This window comes from Callionymus lyra, chromosome 16 (assembly GCF_982586985.1).
Source record: "Callionymus lyra chromosome 16, fCalLyr1.hap1.1, whole genome shotgun sequence".
Lineage (NCBI taxonomy): Eukaryota > Metazoa > Chordata > Actinopteri > Syngnathiformes > Callionymidae > Callionymus > Callionymus lyra.
The window spans coordinates 24,567,631-24,584,786 of record NC_141833.1 but is presented as its reverse complement, the minus strand read 5'-3'; the positions used below and the strand labels follow the sequence as shown (position 1 = coordinate 24,584,786).

The 17,156-nt window shown below is 44.9% G+C and overlaps 2 protein-coding genes across 2 annotated transcripts; both read right to left on the bottom strand.

Moving 5' to 3' along the window:
• Positions 1-651: 651 nt before the first annotated feature.
• LOC148064244 (7-alpha-hydroxycholest-4-en-3-one 12-alpha-hydroxylase-like) lies at positions 652-3,334 on the bottom strand. The gene has a single exon (XM_087810920.1). The coding sequence runs from the start codon at positions 3,332-3,334 to the stop codon at positions 1,808-1,810; it is 1,527 nt and encodes a 508-aa protein (XP_087667046.1). The 3' UTR covers positions 652-1,807.
• A 12,658-nt stretch (positions 3,335-15,992) lies between these two features.
• LOC148064243 (7-alpha-hydroxycholest-4-en-3-one 12-alpha-hydroxylase-like) lies at positions 15,993-16,801 on the bottom strand. Its single transcript, XM_087811029.1, has one exon. It carries the CDS (start codon positions 16,728-16,730, stop codon positions 15,993-15,995), a length of 738 nt encoding a protein of 245 aa, XP_087667155.1. The 5' UTR covers positions 16,731-16,801.
• Between the last annotated feature and the right edge of the window lie 355 nt (positions 16,802-17,156).

Sequence of the window (17,156 nt, the reverse complement as noted above, 5' to 3'; positions counted from 1 at the left end):
AATGTTTTCCAAGTTTCGGAAGCAGGTGATTACCACACCACATTGAGACGCTTAAAGGTCTGGCTTGGAGACTCTGCTGGTTGAGACCATTTCTGGAGTGCTCACCTACCACAAGGCTGGAAATGTCTGAGAAGGGGAACGTGGTCCAAGCATCACACTGCATGATTGTCCCACCGCCAGATGGCATCACTTCTGGACCGCGATTCTCCAACTCACAACCGTCTACACAACATTGCTCTGATGATCAATGATCTTCAATGAATTCTTCAAAACATTCCTCTGATGATCAATGATCTACAACGAGTTCAACATGAAATTGTCCTGAGGATTAAAGAAGAACACAAAGTAAGTTCATCTGCTGAGGACTTCACTTAATAAGAGACCCACACAAACACATACACACAGTCTCTCCCTGTAACACATGTACACACAGGTTAAGTCCTGGTAATCCGTGACCCAAAGCCACTGAAAACTCATAAAACAACAAAGCTGTGTTTGGCCAAAGGAAACCGATCTACGTTGGACAACGAGAGATCCTGAATGACTGGATACGTCTTGTGAAATTGCATGATGAGAGACTCCACACGTTTTCCCTCGCGGACGTAACCAAAAGATACTAACAAAGGGAAAACAAGAATAATGACTAGTCACTTATATATGGTGATATATTTTGCTTTATTGTTGAAGGTTTTTAACATGCAAATATTGATGAAGAGAAGGAAAAGAAGATGGGAAAGTTATCATATTAACCAAACACACAGTTATTCTCTCGCCGATTGTTTCGATTATCAATGTTTGTGCTGGGAAAGATGAGAGGGAGTACGGATGACTTCACTGCAGGTGAAAATCTCTGAAGGAATGTATGCTGGTTCAGCCAAGAACAACAATCATTTATTAAAGTGTCCATTTGTTTAAAACCTTTCAAGTAAGATAACCAACATCGTGTGTAACTGCAACCAGTTCTTTGCTTAAGAGAGAAGTCAGACTGGAATCTAAAATATGTGTGTATTACCCTCTTGCTGAAAGTAAAACTACTGAATTTAAATTTGGATCAAATCCTAACCTTATAACTTTGTTGAGAGGGGCGACATAGCTCAGATGGTAGAGTGGTTGCCTGCAGTCCAAAAGGTTGCAGGTTCAATCCCAGCTCCAGACAAGCTTGTGTCGTTGTGTCCCTAAGCAAGACACTTTACCCTGATTGCTCCTGATGGTAGACTTGGCACAAGTGTGCAGCCTACTCCCATCAGTATGTGTGAATGGCTGTAAAAAGCACTACTGAATTTCCCCTTCGCGGGACTAATAAGGGGATTCTATATCTTTTGGCTGTTGTGCATAATTAGGTTTTGTGTCTTTATAAAACAACTGCAACTTGAACCTTTGGCATTACATTCAGTACGCACAAAATGCAAAAATACTGGGCCAAAATTAAAGATACAAACTCTTAAATTAAATTCTGGGGATTATATTATACATTTGTGAAATAATATTTCATTAAAAAATATATATTATTTGAAAGTTTCAAATGTGTGTGTGCAACTTCATAGCCTTTCACTCTACACATGTGTGTAAAAAAACATATTTATTGTGAAACAATGGAAAGAAAAAGGAGCGATATTGTAAAAGTCTATTTTCGATACATAATATTTAATCTGGAAGTAAAAATGGGAAAAGAAGGAAGGTTTAAAGCATAGAGATACTTGGAAATATATATTTTGTATATATATGAAATGTTTCTAAAATTAAAAGTTTCCTCAAAATCAGGCATTCAATGAAGCTCAGTTGAACCATTTTAACCTTTAAACACCATTTAATATTTGAGTTTGTACCGAAATTGAACCTCTCTGTCAGGCTGCATTGTTCCGAAGCCGAATCGTCGGACATCAATTTCCGGGATCTTCTCCTCAGGATTCTTCAACTCGAAGTCGAAGTAGACCAGCAAAAGGAAAACAAACTGTTTCAGCTCATTTGTGGCAAAGAACCTTCCTGGACACATGGCGATCCCAGCACCCCAGGGCATGGTGTAGTACTTGACTTTCTTTCCTCCTTTGTAAAAGTCGGTTTTTTTGCTCCCGTCTGGATTGAGAAAGCGATCGTATTTGAAGGAGAGAGGGTCAGGGTGGATTTCTGGGTCAATGTGAACAGCAATGTAGGGGAACACTGACATCCTGTCACCTTTACGGAGCAGGTATTCACGACCGTCGGACATCTTGATGCTCATGTCCTGGAGCACTGCCCTGGTGAGGAGGGGAGCAGTTGTCAGTCTGAGGGTCTCTTCGATGATGCTGTCTAGGATCGTTGCCTTCATCAGCATTTCTCGAGTCACGTCCAGTAAAGGACCATCTCCACGAACCTTCTGTCCAGATTGACTCACAATGTCATTCACTTCCTTCTTGGCAGCTTCCATGGCTTCTGGATGCTTCATGAGGTAGAGGAGGAGCCAGAACGAAGAGGGACCGGTGTTGCCCTGAGACGCCCAGAGAAGAATGAACATGTATCTGGCGATCATGTCTTCGTTCATCCCTCTCTCTTCTCGGGCCTGATACATGTCTTTAACCCATCCACTGATGTTGTCTTTGGACCTGATCTTGCTCAAGGACAAAGCGTCCCAGAAGATTTCCGATAGTCTTTGTACTTCCAACCGTTTCTGGGGGGTCAGAATCCCATAAGCCAATTTGGGGAATAGATGGTCGTATTTCCTGAATTCATGGAACAAAGCTTCTGATTCGCTTCTGTCTTTCTCTTTAGCCTTTTCCTCACTTCCTTCACTTTTGTTGCCAAACAGGGACAGGTAGCCAGCCCTGAACGCAACATTGTAGCAGTACATGAACAGTCCATCTTCAATCCAGGTTTTCTGGTCCTCTTCAGATCTGATGTTGTGAAGCATCAGGTTCTGCAGGTTAGCTGTCATAGCCTGAGTCATGACCTCCAGTCCGTCTCCTTTCAGGTGTTTGTTGCTGGAGATGAGGAGAACACTATGATAATCTTCTTTGGAAAAATAACTGAAAACTCTGGAAAGAAGTTGACATGAAAACACGTGAAAATTCAACTTTGCTTGACTCTCTTTTGTGAAAGCCCCCAAAGAAAACGGATCCTGAAGAAAAGTCACATAGTGGCCGCCAAGCTGTATCGTGAACACATCACCGTGCTTTTCTTTCATCCTCTCCAGGAATTTAAGCGTGTTTCTGCGAAACTCCAGAACATGACCCAACCATGGAAACAGCCCCTTGTCCAGAGGAGGCTCTCCGGAACGTTGCTGTCGGAAAACTCCCAACAGGTACAAACCACCAAGAGCTGCGGCAGCGATGGCAAGAAGGACTGTTAGCAGAGCCTCCATGTTTGACTTCTCTCATGAAAAGAATAGTGAGTGCTGGACTTTTAAAAAAGACTGGCTCCTCCTTTTTCTATTGATCCACAATCTCCCTCCTCTCTGGCAGAAAATCTAGTTATTGATTAATGCCTGGAAGGCATGAAACAAGATAGATAACCACAGGTTTTGTAATTCAGAAAAATCCTAAAAAAACAGCCTGATGTTAAATATCCAAATGAATGATTGAATCTGTTTGTGTCGTCATCAGACATGTTTGCTCTGCTGCACGAGCTTTGCCCTCTTCCGTGTCAAACTGCACTCATGACTTCATTTGAAAGCACCATTGATGGGAAAGTGATACGTCGTCATATTTACCAACCACACATTATTACTCACTCACTGATTGCTTATCATTACTTGTGATTGGAAAGAAGTGTAGGGAGTGTGAGGGAGTGGCCAAACTATTTTGGACACTTCATTGTCTGTGTTGGACTTTTAAGCTGCAGAACCAGAACTCTCACTGTTCTGAAAATGATTTGCGTACAAGGATGAATACTAATCCGCATCACATCAATGAGTGGGTAATAGTTCAATGAAATTGTTGTCGTTGACCATTTGAACCTTCAGTGCGATCCGATGGTACCCCACTTCTTGCATTGACATACAAACATGACTTGACAATGACTACGAGACGTTTTGTTTGTAAAATAAATCTAAATTACTCTTTTTGTTTGTCTGTGTTGGTGCCTGTACTAAAAATAAATAATCAATAATTTTGTGCATACGTGTGTGTGTTCATGCGTTAATCAAAAACAATCAAAACACAACGTCACTTCTGTCCCGGGTCTTATACTTCGCGTCGTGGGGAGAGATGAACAATCCAGAGTGTGTCACGAGTCGTTTATTTGCCGCTTCAGGTCAAACATAATAGAAGCTTTCAATTTCGGCCGACCGGACGCACTTTGTCCCGGCGACTGTACAGGTCAATAGTCCCGGGAGAAAAGGTCCTGATCTGTAGAAACATCCCTATATTTTAGGCAAATTTCCCGTCCGGAAGGTCGTCTCTTTCCGGCCAAATGGTTCTTTCAAGTTCCTTGTGTCACAATCACCCGCAGAGACTCATCCTAATTTGTTTTCTTGTAATCTAATCATTCAACTGTTCTCGGGCCGGTGTTATCTTCTCTTCCGTCTTTTATCCCCCCTTTCCCGAGCGTGTCTTGCTTCGTTCTTTGATCTACGATTTAAGGTGTGATTTGCAGATGAACAGATGTTTTTAAATAACCGGTGTCGTATCTAATCCTGATCCGAGCTTGTCTTGAACCAGTAAATCAGTCTGAGTGGATGTTGATTGTGAATGTGTAGTCAACGTTTAAGCTCTTAGATGAAGCGAGTAATTTATACTTTATATTTTCAATATCTTTTAGCATTCGTTTGATCTCTCGGGTATCCGGAGTAAAGGTCAGGATGAGACGCGCGGTCGCGCAGAAGAACTCTGACGTCATCGGATGTCATCGATGTTTGATCGACATTCCTCTCACTGAAGAGTGTGACGACATGTCAGCGCTGCCATTTTTTTATTTCCTCTCTTTAATTCGGCTTTTACAACCAAGTTGAATGTGAGTGACAGCCGTCAACCACGTGACCGCTGCTGTTCTCTTCAAAAGATCCCACTCTGCGCGCCTGTCAGTGACGCGCCGTCATCAGTGACGTCATCGGTGCTGAATGTGGGACTTCTGAATGTTCGCTCCATTACTAATAAATCCTTTACTCTTAATGATCTTGAGAGTTCATTTGGATTTATTATGTCTTTCTGAGACTTGGCAGAGAGAGGAAGAGTTTATTCATCTGAACAAACTCTGTCCAGTAGGGATCGCTGTCCTGGGGAAGCCTCGCCTCTCTGGTCGTGGGGGAGGTCTTGCTACAGTTTTTAGGGAGAGTTGTTTTTGCAAAGTGATTCAGGCACAGGAATTCACTTCTTTTGAGTCTCAGATGATCTTGGTTGGTTCTACAAGACCTTTCTATTGTGTATCAATCTACCGCCCGCCTGGTCCTGCTGTTCTTGAAAGACTTCAGTGACTTCTTATCTTCCATTATTCAAATGGAATCTGTTCTTATTCTTCGAGACTTTATTCTTCATGTTGATGACGTCACATCTTGCTCTGCTGAAGAACTTTTAACTTTAACAGAAGCCTTTAATTTTGACATGTTTCTGAACCCACTCATCAAAAAGGCCACACTTTAGACTTAGTTTTTACTCTTGGCCTGGACAAGTGGCACCTGTTAAATTGAACTTGAAAATTCAGAAAAAATGTTGCCCTTGGACAAATGAAGATCTCCTGAGTCTGAAGAGACTTTGTCGAAAGACTGAGCGTCTCTGGAAGTCCACTAAACTTGAGGTGTACAGACTTCACTCAAAAAAACAAACAATTTCCCGAAGGAGAACTCCTGAGGGATCAATAAAGTTCTACCTTACCTAACCTTACTTCACCTCAGGGATCTGAAGTCTTCTTACAATGACATGGTGGAAACTGCTAGATCTGATTACATCAAAAAACGTGTTGCAACAAATAAGAAACCCCAAAGTGTTGTTTGACACGATTAATTCTCTCGTGTCTTCTGCTCCTCAAATCACGCCTGTCTTCTGTGAAGCTGACAGCAATGCATTGTTGAGATTTTTCATTGACAAAATTAAATTGATCAAAGAGAAAATCTCTCTTTTGTGTGGAACCCCTACTGTCTCAGAGCCCCTTTCCTCCTCTTGGTCTTCCTTCACTGCTGTATCTTTGGGTGATATTTCGGCACTAGTGAACAAGATGAAACCCTCCTCTTGCTCAGATGATGTCCTTCCTTGTAGGCTTTTTATAAAAGTATTTGATGTTATTGGCCCCTGGGTTACCAATATGGTGAACCTCTCCCTTTCCACAGGGGTTTTTCCAAATGCATTTGAACCATTGTGGAGCCTCTGCTCAAAAAGCCAGACTTAGACCCAACTGACCTCAGTAATTTCAGCCATATTTCTAAGCTCCCTTTCTTGTCCAAGATCTTGGAGAAGGTGGTGTCTGAGCAGCTGTTCCTGGATCAGAGCAACATCCATGAGAAGTTTCAGTCTGGCTTCCGTAAACATCACTCTACAGAGACAGCTTTATTGAAAGTGTCCAGTGACATCATGATGTCGGCTGACTCGGGTCAATTCACTGTTCTGGTTCTCTTGGATCTGTCCTCAGCCTTTGACACAGTTGATCACCAGATCCTGCTGAGAAGACTGAGGGATGAAGACTGTCTGGGTCTGTGTTAGAATGGTTCTCATCTTACCTTTCTGGGCGCAGTTTTAGTGTATCTGTCAATCAAATGAGGTCTGAATCGGCAGATCTGTTGTGTGGAGTCCCTCAAGGTTCTGTTCTGGGTCCTTTATTGTTTTTGCTGTACTTGATTCCCCTAGGTAAAGTCAATCAGAGATGTCCTGATGTTTCTTATCACATTTTTGCTGATGACATCCAGCTCTACTGCTCTTTTGATACAACTGAGCCCCAGAGGCTGAACAGCTTAGTCAATTGTTTTCTAGAAATCAAACAATGAGTGAAAACACTTTGCAGCTAAATGTGAACAAAACTGAAACTCTGGTGATTGCTCCTGATGATAAGCTTACAGGGTTGAGTCAGTACTTGGGTGACTTAGGTCAGTCTGTCAAACTGAGCCTGAGAAACCTGGGTGTTGTATTTGATAAAGACATGTCTCTTGTTCAACACTGAACAAATCTGACCAGAAACTTTTTCCTTCAACTGAGAAAAATCTCTAAACTTAGGAAAATGTTGTCACAACATGATCTGGAGCTTGTAATCCATGCGTTTGTGACTTCTCTCCTGGACTATTGCAACAGTTTGTGTTCATGTCTTAACAAGAAGGATCTGTCTCGTCTGCAGTTGATTCAGAACTCTGCAGCGAGAATTCTGAGCCGCTCTAGTAGAAGAACTCACATTTCTCCGATCATTTCACTCTTCACTGGCTTCCAGTTTCTTTCAGGATCAACTTTAAAATTCTGGTTTTTACTTTCAGAGCTATTCATGGTCAGGCTCCTCCTTACATCAGTGATCTGATCCAGCCTTACACCCCAGCTTGGGCTCTGAAGTCTGTGGATCAGAATCTACTGATGGTTCCTCGCACACGGTTCAGGACCAGTGGAGAGAAATCCTTCCAGGCTGTTGCTCCTCAGCTTTGGAACGATCTTCTCTCTCTTTGTGCTTGATGGATCTACTGACTCCTTTGAGAAACATCTTAAGAAGTTTTTATTTGTTCAGGCTTTTCCTTGATTTTCTGGAACTCCTGTTGTGTTATCAGTTTTATCTTGATCTTTAAAGTATATATTTAATTGAATATTGCTTTGATTGTTTAAGCGCATTGTGACCCTGGTCTGGAAAAGCGCTATATAAATAAAAATTACTTACTTACTTACTTACCTCTAGGACCTCACGTGGACAACACGGTGTAACCCTTACAAATAAAATGTTTTCCAAGTTTCGGAAGCAGGTGATTACCACACCACATTGAGACGCTTAGAGGTCGGGCTTGGAGACTCTGCTGGTTGAGACCATTTCTGGAGTGCTCACCTACCACAAGGCTGGAAATGTCTGAGAAGGGGAATGTGGTCCACGCATCACACTGCATGATTGTCCCACCGCCAGATGGCATCACTTCTGGGCCGCGATTCTCCACAACACAACCGTCTACACAACATTGCTCTGATGATCAATGATCTACAACGAGTTCTTCAGGACATTGCTCTGATGATCAATGATCTACAATGAATTCTTAAAAAATTCCTCTGATGATCAATGATCTACAACGAGTTCAACATGAAATTGTCCTGAGGATTAAAGAAGAACACAAAGTAAGTTCATCTGCTGAGGACTTCACTTAATAAGAGACCCACACAAACACATACACACAGTCTCTCCCTGTAACACATTTACACACAGGTTAAGTCCTGGTAATCTGTGACCCAAAGCCACTGAAAACTCATAAAACAACAAAGCTGTGTTTGGCCAAAGGAAACCGATCTACGTTGGACAACGAGAGATCCTGAATGACTGGATACGTCTTGTGAAATTGCATGATGAGAGACTCCACACGTTTTCCCTCGCGGACGTAACCAAAAGATACTAACAAAGGGAAAACAAGAATAATGACTAGTCACTTATAGATGGTGATATATTTTGCTTTATTGTTGAAGGTTTTTAACATGCAAATATTGATGAAGAGAAGGAAAAGAAGATGGGAAAGTTATCATATTAACCAAACACACAGTTATTCTCTCGCCGATTGTTTTGATTATCAATGTTTGTGCTGGGAAAGATGAGAGGGAGTACGGATGACTTCACTGCAGGTGAAAATCTCTGAAGGAATGTATGCTGGTTCAGCCAAGAACAACAATCATTTATTAAAGTGTCCATTTGTTTAAAACCTTTCAAGTAAGATAACCAACATCGTGTGTAACTGCAACCAGTTCTTTGCTTAAGAGAGAAGTCAGACTGGAATCTAAAATATGTGTGTATTAATTCAATTCAATTCAATTTTTTTAAAGTGTCTTATCATAACAAAGTTATCTCAAGACACTATACAGTTGAAATAAGACTACAGTTGATTAAGGAAAAATAGATCCCAGCAATTCAACAAAGAGCAAGAAACAAAACACTGTACAGTGAGCTGTACAGTGAGCAATGGCGAGGAAAAACTTCCTTTTAGAAGGCAGAAACCTCTAGCGGAACCAGACTCATTGTTGACGGCCTGCCGCTTTGACCGGCTGGGAGAAAGGATGGGGGGGTAGACAGATGGATAAGGAGAGGAGAGTGTAGGAGGGTCCATGGGGGTGCTGGAGAGAACTCGGGATCTTATGACGTGGTGAAGATCCTGGATCAGCAGCAGCTCTGGAGGTGAATCCCTGGATCAGCAACAGCTCTGGAGGTGGATCCCTGGATCAGCAGCAGCTCTGGAGGTGGATCCCTGGGGCTCCGGGAGAGAAATAAAAAGGTGTGGGTTTGGGACAAATGTATACAATACACAGGTATACAGACTCTGGTGACGGGTGAAGATATATAGAGGGGAGAGGGGGGGGGAGGTTGAAATAGCCAGGCCAGAGGGCACATATCTAGCACAGCAGATCCAGACACAGGGGCCCAAGCCGCGGCAGGAACCCGCGGGAGACCAGGACCCGGCAGGCGAGATAACCACCAGAGCCGACCCCAAACACCAGCGAGAAGGCGGACTACCACCGGGGGCGCGAGAGGGCAAGCACAGGCGAGGACGACCGAGGAAGCAGAGAGGGGGAGGCACCAAGCGCAGGCACCGGGGCAGAGGGGCAGCCAAAAGAACCAGTCAGGGGATAGGGCCGCGGGGCCAGGCCGGGCGACGGAGGACCCCCAGACCGTCAGGCTGCCACCAAGTCCATAGCAGGGAACCGAGTCAAGGAGATAGGGATCTACCACAGCAGCGGCAGCGGAACCCCCCCCAATACCCTGCGGACACGGCCAGTAGCCGGGTCGAGTGCCACCGCATGAGCCCAGGGGAGCAATGGCCAGGCACCGGTCCAGGTCCCCCGGGTCACAGGGGGGCCACGGTTGTGCGGGCAGGGCGGGGGCAATGGGGCTGCAGCCGTCCGGGAACGGCCCCCAGTCTTTGAACTGTAGACCGTCCCCAAAGGCCGCAGCCCACCTCCCCCATGAGGGAAGTTTGGGGGGCCAGCAGTATTCCATGGGCGCTCCACGGTCTCTAAGGTGCCGAGGCCCCGCCCATCACACGTACTGACCCCCAGCCCCCGCCCCCAGATAAACAGTCAAGTTAATTATAGGCTTTATCGAAAAGTAAGGTTTTAAGATTATTTTTAAACATAGAGAGGGTGTCTGCCCTCCGGACTGAAGCCGGTAGTTTGTTCCACAGTAGAGGGGCTTGAAAACTGAAGGCCCTGGCTCCGAATCTACATTTAGAGATTTGTGGTATAACTAGTAGATCAGAGTTTAGGGATCGTAAGGTCCTTGAGGGTTGGTAAGTTTGGATTAAATCTTTAATGTATGTTGGTGCTAGACCATGTAAGGCTTTATAGGTTAGGAGAAGGATTTTAAATTGTATTCTAAATTCTACAGGAAGCCAATGTAGGGAAGACAGTACAGGGGAAATGTGTTCGCGCCTCTTAGTCTTAGTCAGGACACGAGCTGCAGAGTTCTGAATGAGCTGAAGAGTTCTGAGAGACTTTTTAGAACAGCCTGACAGAAGAGAGTTACAATAGTCCAGCCTGGAGGTAACAAAAGCATGGCCCCAGGAATGCAGACTACTCTCGCTGGCTTCGCTAGTTTAACGTTCCGAAGAATGGAATCGCCTATGAACAGAGCAGGTTCCTCGACCGGTGACTTGTCTAGTGGAGAAAATCTGTTCGAAACACTAAGGGGTTGGTGGTGCTCCGTTGACTTTGGCCGGGAACTATTCCTCCCACGAACAGTCACCCACCGACCCTGGTCGGCTGACTCGGGTCAATTCACTGTTCTGGTTCTCTTGGATCTGTCCTCAGCCTTTGACACAGTTGATCACCAGATCCTGCTGAGAAGACTGAGGGATGAAGACTGTCTGGGTCTGTGTTAGAATGGTTCTCATCTTACCTTTCTGGGCGCAGTTTTAGTGTATCTGTCAATCAAATGAGGTCTGAATCGGCAGATCTGTTGTGTGGAGTCCCTCAAGGTTCTGTTCTGGGTCCTTTATTGTTTTTGCTGTACTTGATTCCCCTAGGTAAAGTCAATCAGAGATGTCCTGATGTTTCTTATCACATTTTTGCTGATGACATCCAGCTCTACTGCTCTTTTGATACAACTGAGCCCCAGAGGCTGAACAGCTTAGTCAATTGTTTTCTAGAAATCAAACAATGAGTGAAAACACTTTGCAGCTAAATGTGAACAAAACTGAAACTCTGGTGATTGCTCCTGATGATAAGCTTACAGGGTTGAGTCAGTACTTGGGTGACTTAGGTCAGTCTGTCAAACTGAGCCTGAGAAACCTGGGTGTTGTATTTGATAAAGACATGTCTCTTGTTCAACACTGAACAAATCTGACCAGAAACTTTTTCCTTCAACTGAGAAAAATCTCTAAACTTAGGAAAATGTTGTCACAACATGATCTGGAGCTTGTAATCCATGCGTTTGTGACTTCTCTCCTGGACTATTGCAACAGTTTGTGTTCATGTCTTAACAAGAAGGATCTGAATCGTCTGCAGTTGATTCAGAACTCTGCAGCGAGAATTCTGAGCCGCTCTAGTAGAAGAACTCACATTTCTCCGATCATTTCACTCTTCACTGGCTTCCAGTTTCTTTCAGGATCAACTTTAAAATTCTGTTTTTTACTTTCAGAGCTATTCATGGTCAGGCTCCTCCTTACATCAGTGATCTGATCCAGCCTTACACCCCAGCTTGGGCTCTGAAGTCTGTGGATCAGAATCTACTGATGGTTCCTCGCACACGGTTCAGGACCAGTGGAGAGAAATCCTTCCAGGCTGTTGCTCCTCAGCTTTGGAACGATCTTCTCTCTCTTTGTGCTTGATGGATCTACTGACTCCTTTGAGAAACATCTTAAGAAGTTTTTATTTGTTCAGGCTTTTCCTTGATTTTCTGGAACTCCTGCTGTGTTATCAGTTTTATCTTGATCTTTAAAGTATATATTTAATTGAATATTGCTTTGATTGTTTAAGCGCATTGTGACCCTGGTCTGGAAAAGCGCTATATAAATAAAAATTACTTACTTACTTACTTACCTCTAGGACCTCACGTGGACAACACGGTGTAACCCTTACAAATAAAATGTTTTCCAAGTTTCGGAAGCAGGTGATTACCACACCACATTGAGACGCTTAGAGGTCGGGCTTGGAGACTCTGCTGGTTGAGACCATTTCTGGAGTGCTCACCTACCACAAGGCTGGAAATGTCTGAGAAGGGGAATGTGGTCCACGCATCACACTGCATGATTGTCCCACCGCCAGATGGCATCACTTCTGGGCCGCGATTCTCCAACTCACAACCGTCTACACAACATTGCTCTGATGATCAATGATCTACAACGAGTTCTTCAGGACATTGCTCTGATGATCAATGATCTACAATGAATTCTTAAAAAATTCCTCTGATGATCAATGATCTACAACGAGTTCAACATGAAATTGTCCTGAGGATTAAAGAAGAACACAAAGTAAGTTCATCTGCTGAGGACTTCACTTAATAAGAGACCCACACAAACACATACACACAGTCTCTCCCTGTAACACATTTACACACAGGTTAAGTCCTGGTAATCTGTGACCCATAGCCACTGAAAACTCATAAAACAACAAAGCTGTGTTTGGCCAAAGGAAACCGATCTACGTTGGACAACGAGAGATCCTGAATGACTGGATACGTCTTGTGAAATTGCATGATGAGAGACTCCACACGTTTTCCCTCGCGGACGTAACCAAAAGATACTAACAAAGGGAAAACAAGAATAATGACTAGTCACTTATAGATGGTGATATATTTTGCTTTATTGTTGAAGGTTTTTAACATGCAAATATTGATGAAGAGAAGGAAAAGAAGATGGGAAAGTTATCATATTAACCAAACACACAGTTATTCTCTCGCCGATTGTTTTGATTATCAATGTTTGTGCTGGGAAAGATGAGAGGGAGTACGGATGACTTCACTGCAGGTGAAAATCTCTGAAGGAATGTATGCTGGTTCAGCCAAGAACAACAATCATTTATTAAAGTGTCCATTTGTTTAAAACCTTTCAAGTAAGATAACCAACATCGTGTGTAACTGCAACCAGTTCTTTGCTTAAGAGAGAAGTCAGACTGGAATCTAAAATATGTGTGTATTAATTCAATTCAATTCAATTTTTTTAAAGTGTCTTATCATAACAAAGTTATCTCAAGACACTATACAGTTGAAATAAGACTACAGTTGATTAAGGAAAAATAGATCCCAGCAATTCAACAAAGAGCAAGAAACAAAACACTGTACAGTGAGCTGTACAGTGAGCAATGGCGAGGAAAAACTTCCTTTTAGAAGGCAGAAACCTCTAGCGGAACAAGACTCATTGTTGACGGCCTGCCGCTTTGACCGGCTGGGAGAAAGGATGGGGGGGTAGACAGATGGATAAGGAGAGGAGAGTGTAGGAGGGTCCATGGGGGTGCTGGAGAGAACTCGGGATCTTATGACGTGGTGAAGATCCTGGATCAGCAGCAGCTCTGGAGGTGAATCCCTGGATCAGCAACAGCTCTGGAGGTGGATCCCTGGATCAGCAGCAGCTCTGGAGGTGGATCCCTGGGGCTCCGGGAGAGAAATAAAAAGGTGTGGGTTTGGGACAAATGTATACAATACACAGGTATACAGACTCTGGTGACGGGTGAAGATATATAGAGGGGAGAGGGGGGGGGAGGTTGAAATAGCCAGGCCAGAGGGCACATACCTAGCACAGCAGATCCAGACACAGGGGCCCAAGACGCGGCAGGAACCCGCGGGAGACCAGGACCCGGCAGGCGAGATAACCACCAGAGCCGACCCCAAACACCAGCGAGAAGGCGGACTACCACCGGGGGCGCGAGAGGGCAAGCACAGGCGAGGACGACCGAGGAAGCAGAGAGGGGGAGGCACCAAGCGCAGGCACCGGGGCAGAGGGGCAGCCAAAAGAACCAGTCAGGGGATAGGGCCGCGGGGCCAGGCCGGGCGACGGAGGACCCCCAGGCCGTCAGGCTGCCACCAAGTCCATAGCAGGGAACCGAGTCAAGGAGATAGGGATCTACCACAGCAGCAGCGGCGGCGGAACCCCCCCCAATACCCTGCGGACACGGCCAGTAGCCGGGTCGAGTGCCACCGCATGAGCCCAGGGGAGCAATGGCCAGGCACCGGTCCAGGTCCCCCGGGTCACAGGGGGGCCACGGTTGTGCGGGCAGGGCGGGGGGGGTTGGGGCTGCAGCCGTCCGGGAACGGCCCCCATTCTTTGAACTGTAGACCGTCCCCAAAGGCCGCAGCCCACCTCCCCCATGAGGGAAGTTTGGGGGGCCAGCAGTATTCCATGGGCGGTCCACGGTCTCTAAGGTGCCCGAGGCCCCGCCCATCACACGTACTGACCCCCAGCCCCCGCCCCCAGATAAACAGTCAAGTTAATTATAGGCTTTATCGAAAAGTAAGGTTTTAAGATTATTTTTAAACATAGAGAGGGTGTCTGCCCTCCGGACTGAAGCCGGTAGTTTGTTCCACAGTAGAGGGGCTTGAAAACTGAAGGCCCTGGCTCCGAATCTACATTTAGAGATTTGTGGTATAACTAGTAGATCAGAGTTTAGGGATCGTAAGGTCCTTGAGGGTTGGTAAGTTTGGATTAAATCTTTAATGTATGTTGGTGCTAGACCATGTAAGGCTTTATAGGTTAGGAGAAGGATTTTAAATTGTATTCTAAATTCTACAGGAAGCCAATGTAGGGAAGACAGTACAGGGGAAATGTGTTCGCGCCTCTTAGTCTTAGTCAGGACACGAGCTGCAGAGTTCTGAATGAGCTGAAGAGTTCTGAGAGACTTTTTAGAACAGCCTGACAGAAGAGAGTTACAATAGTCCAGCCTGGAGGTAACAAAAGTATGGCCCCAGGAATGCAGACTACTCTCGCTGGCTTCGCTAGTTTAACGTTCCGAAGAATGGAATCGCCTATGAACAGAGCAGGTTCCTCGACCGGTGACTTGTCGAGTGGAGAAAATCTGTTCGAAACACTAAGGGGTTGGTGGTGCTCCGTTGACTTTGGCCGGGAACTATTCCTCCCACGAACAGTCACCCACCGACCCTGGTTTCCCGGCTGCTCGGGAATTGCTGGAGGACTACCTGCTAGGCTATGTGGCTGTGCACTGTCTACCTGGCACTGGCTAGCTATAGGTTTAGCTTCGACAGCGCACAACCAGCTCTCTAGTTCAATGAGCTTCACCTCCGGTCTAGCTAACAGGCTACACTTTACAAAACTAATGCTATCTCTAAAGGAGGTCGGAGCGTAACTAAACATCTGACACACCGAGCAGGAAAGAACAGAAGAGGGAGAGGGAGAGGGAGACATAGTGAGGGGAAAGTTTGACGAATGCGCTCACCGGGAAGTTTTCCAGACTTGTCCTCGGCCCGAATCGACTTCGAAGGATGTTGGTCCAAAAATAAATGTAGATGTTCACGGATGCTCCAGAAATAAGGCGAACAAAAAGAAAAAAGATTGATCTGCTTGGAGCGAGAGAGACGCTGCACGGTGCTGCACTGCGATACGACAGGTTATTACCTTCTTGCTGAAAGTAAAACTACTGAATTTAAATTTGGATCAAATCCTAACCTGACAACTTTGTTATGATTTATTATATCTTTTGGCTGTTGTGCATAATTAGGTTTTGTGTCTTTATAAAACAACTGCAACTTGAACCTTTGGCATTACATTCAGTACGCACAAAATGCAAAAATACTGGGCCAAAATTAAAGATACAAACTCTTAAATTAAATTCTGGATAATAAAAATGGGAAAAGAAGGAAGGTTTAAAGCATAGAGATACTTGGAAATATATATTTTGTATATATATGAAATGTTTCTAAAAATTAAAAGTTTCCTCAAAATCAGGCATTCAATGAAGCTCAGTTGAACCATTTTAACCTTTAAACACCATTTAATATTTGAGTTTGTACCGAAATTGAACCTCTCTGTCAGGCTGCATTGTTCCGAAGCCGAATCGTCGGACATCAAATTCCGGGATCTTCTCCTCAGGATTCTTCAACTCGAAGTCAAAGTAGACCAGCATAAGGAAAACAAACTGTTTCAGCTCATTTGTGGCAAAGAACCTTCCTGGACACATGGCGATCCCAGCACCCCAGGGCATGGTGTAGTACTTGACTTTCTTTCCTCCTTTGTAAAATTCGGTTTTCTTGCTCCCGTCTGGATTGAGAAAGCGATCGTATTTGAAGGAGAGAGGGTCAGGGTGGATTTCTGGGTCAATGTGAACAGCAATGTAGGGGAACACTGACATCCTGTCACCTTTACGGAGCAGGTATTCACGACCGTCGGACATCTTGATGCTCATGTCCTGGAGCACTGCCCTGACGAGGAGGGGAGCAGCTGTCAGTCTGAGGGTCTCTTCGATGATGCTGTCTAGGATCGTTGCCTTTATCAGCATTTCTGGAGTCACGTCCAGTAAAGGACCATCTCCACGAACCTTCTGTCCAGATTGATTCACAACGTCATTCACTTCCTTCTTGGCAGCTTCCATGGCTTCTGGATGCTTCATGAGGTAGAGGAGGAGCCAGAACGAAGAGGGACCGGTGTTGCCCTGAGACGCCCAGAGAAGAATGAACATGTATCTGGCGATCATGTCTTCGTTCATCCCTCTCTCTTCTCGGGCCTGATACATGTCTTTAACCCATCCACTGATGTTGTCTTTGGACCTGATCTTGCTCAAGGACAAAGCGTCCCGGAAGATTTCCGATAGTCATTGTACTTCCAACCGTTTCTGGGGGGTCAGAATCCCATAAGCCAAGTTGGGGAAGAGCTGGTCGTATTTCCTGAATTCATGGAACAAAGCTTCTGATTCGCTTCTGTCTTTCTCTTTAGCCTTTTCCTCACTCCCTTCACTTTTGTTGCCATACAGGGACAGGTAGCCAGCCCTGAACACAACATTGTAGCAGTACATGAACAGTCCATCTTCAATCCAGGTTTTCTGGTCCTCTTCAGATCTGATGTTGTGAAGCATCAGGTTCTGCAGGTTAGCTGTCATAGCTTGAGTCATGACCTCCAGTCCGTCTCCTTTCAGGTGCTTGTTGCTGGAGATGAGGAGAAC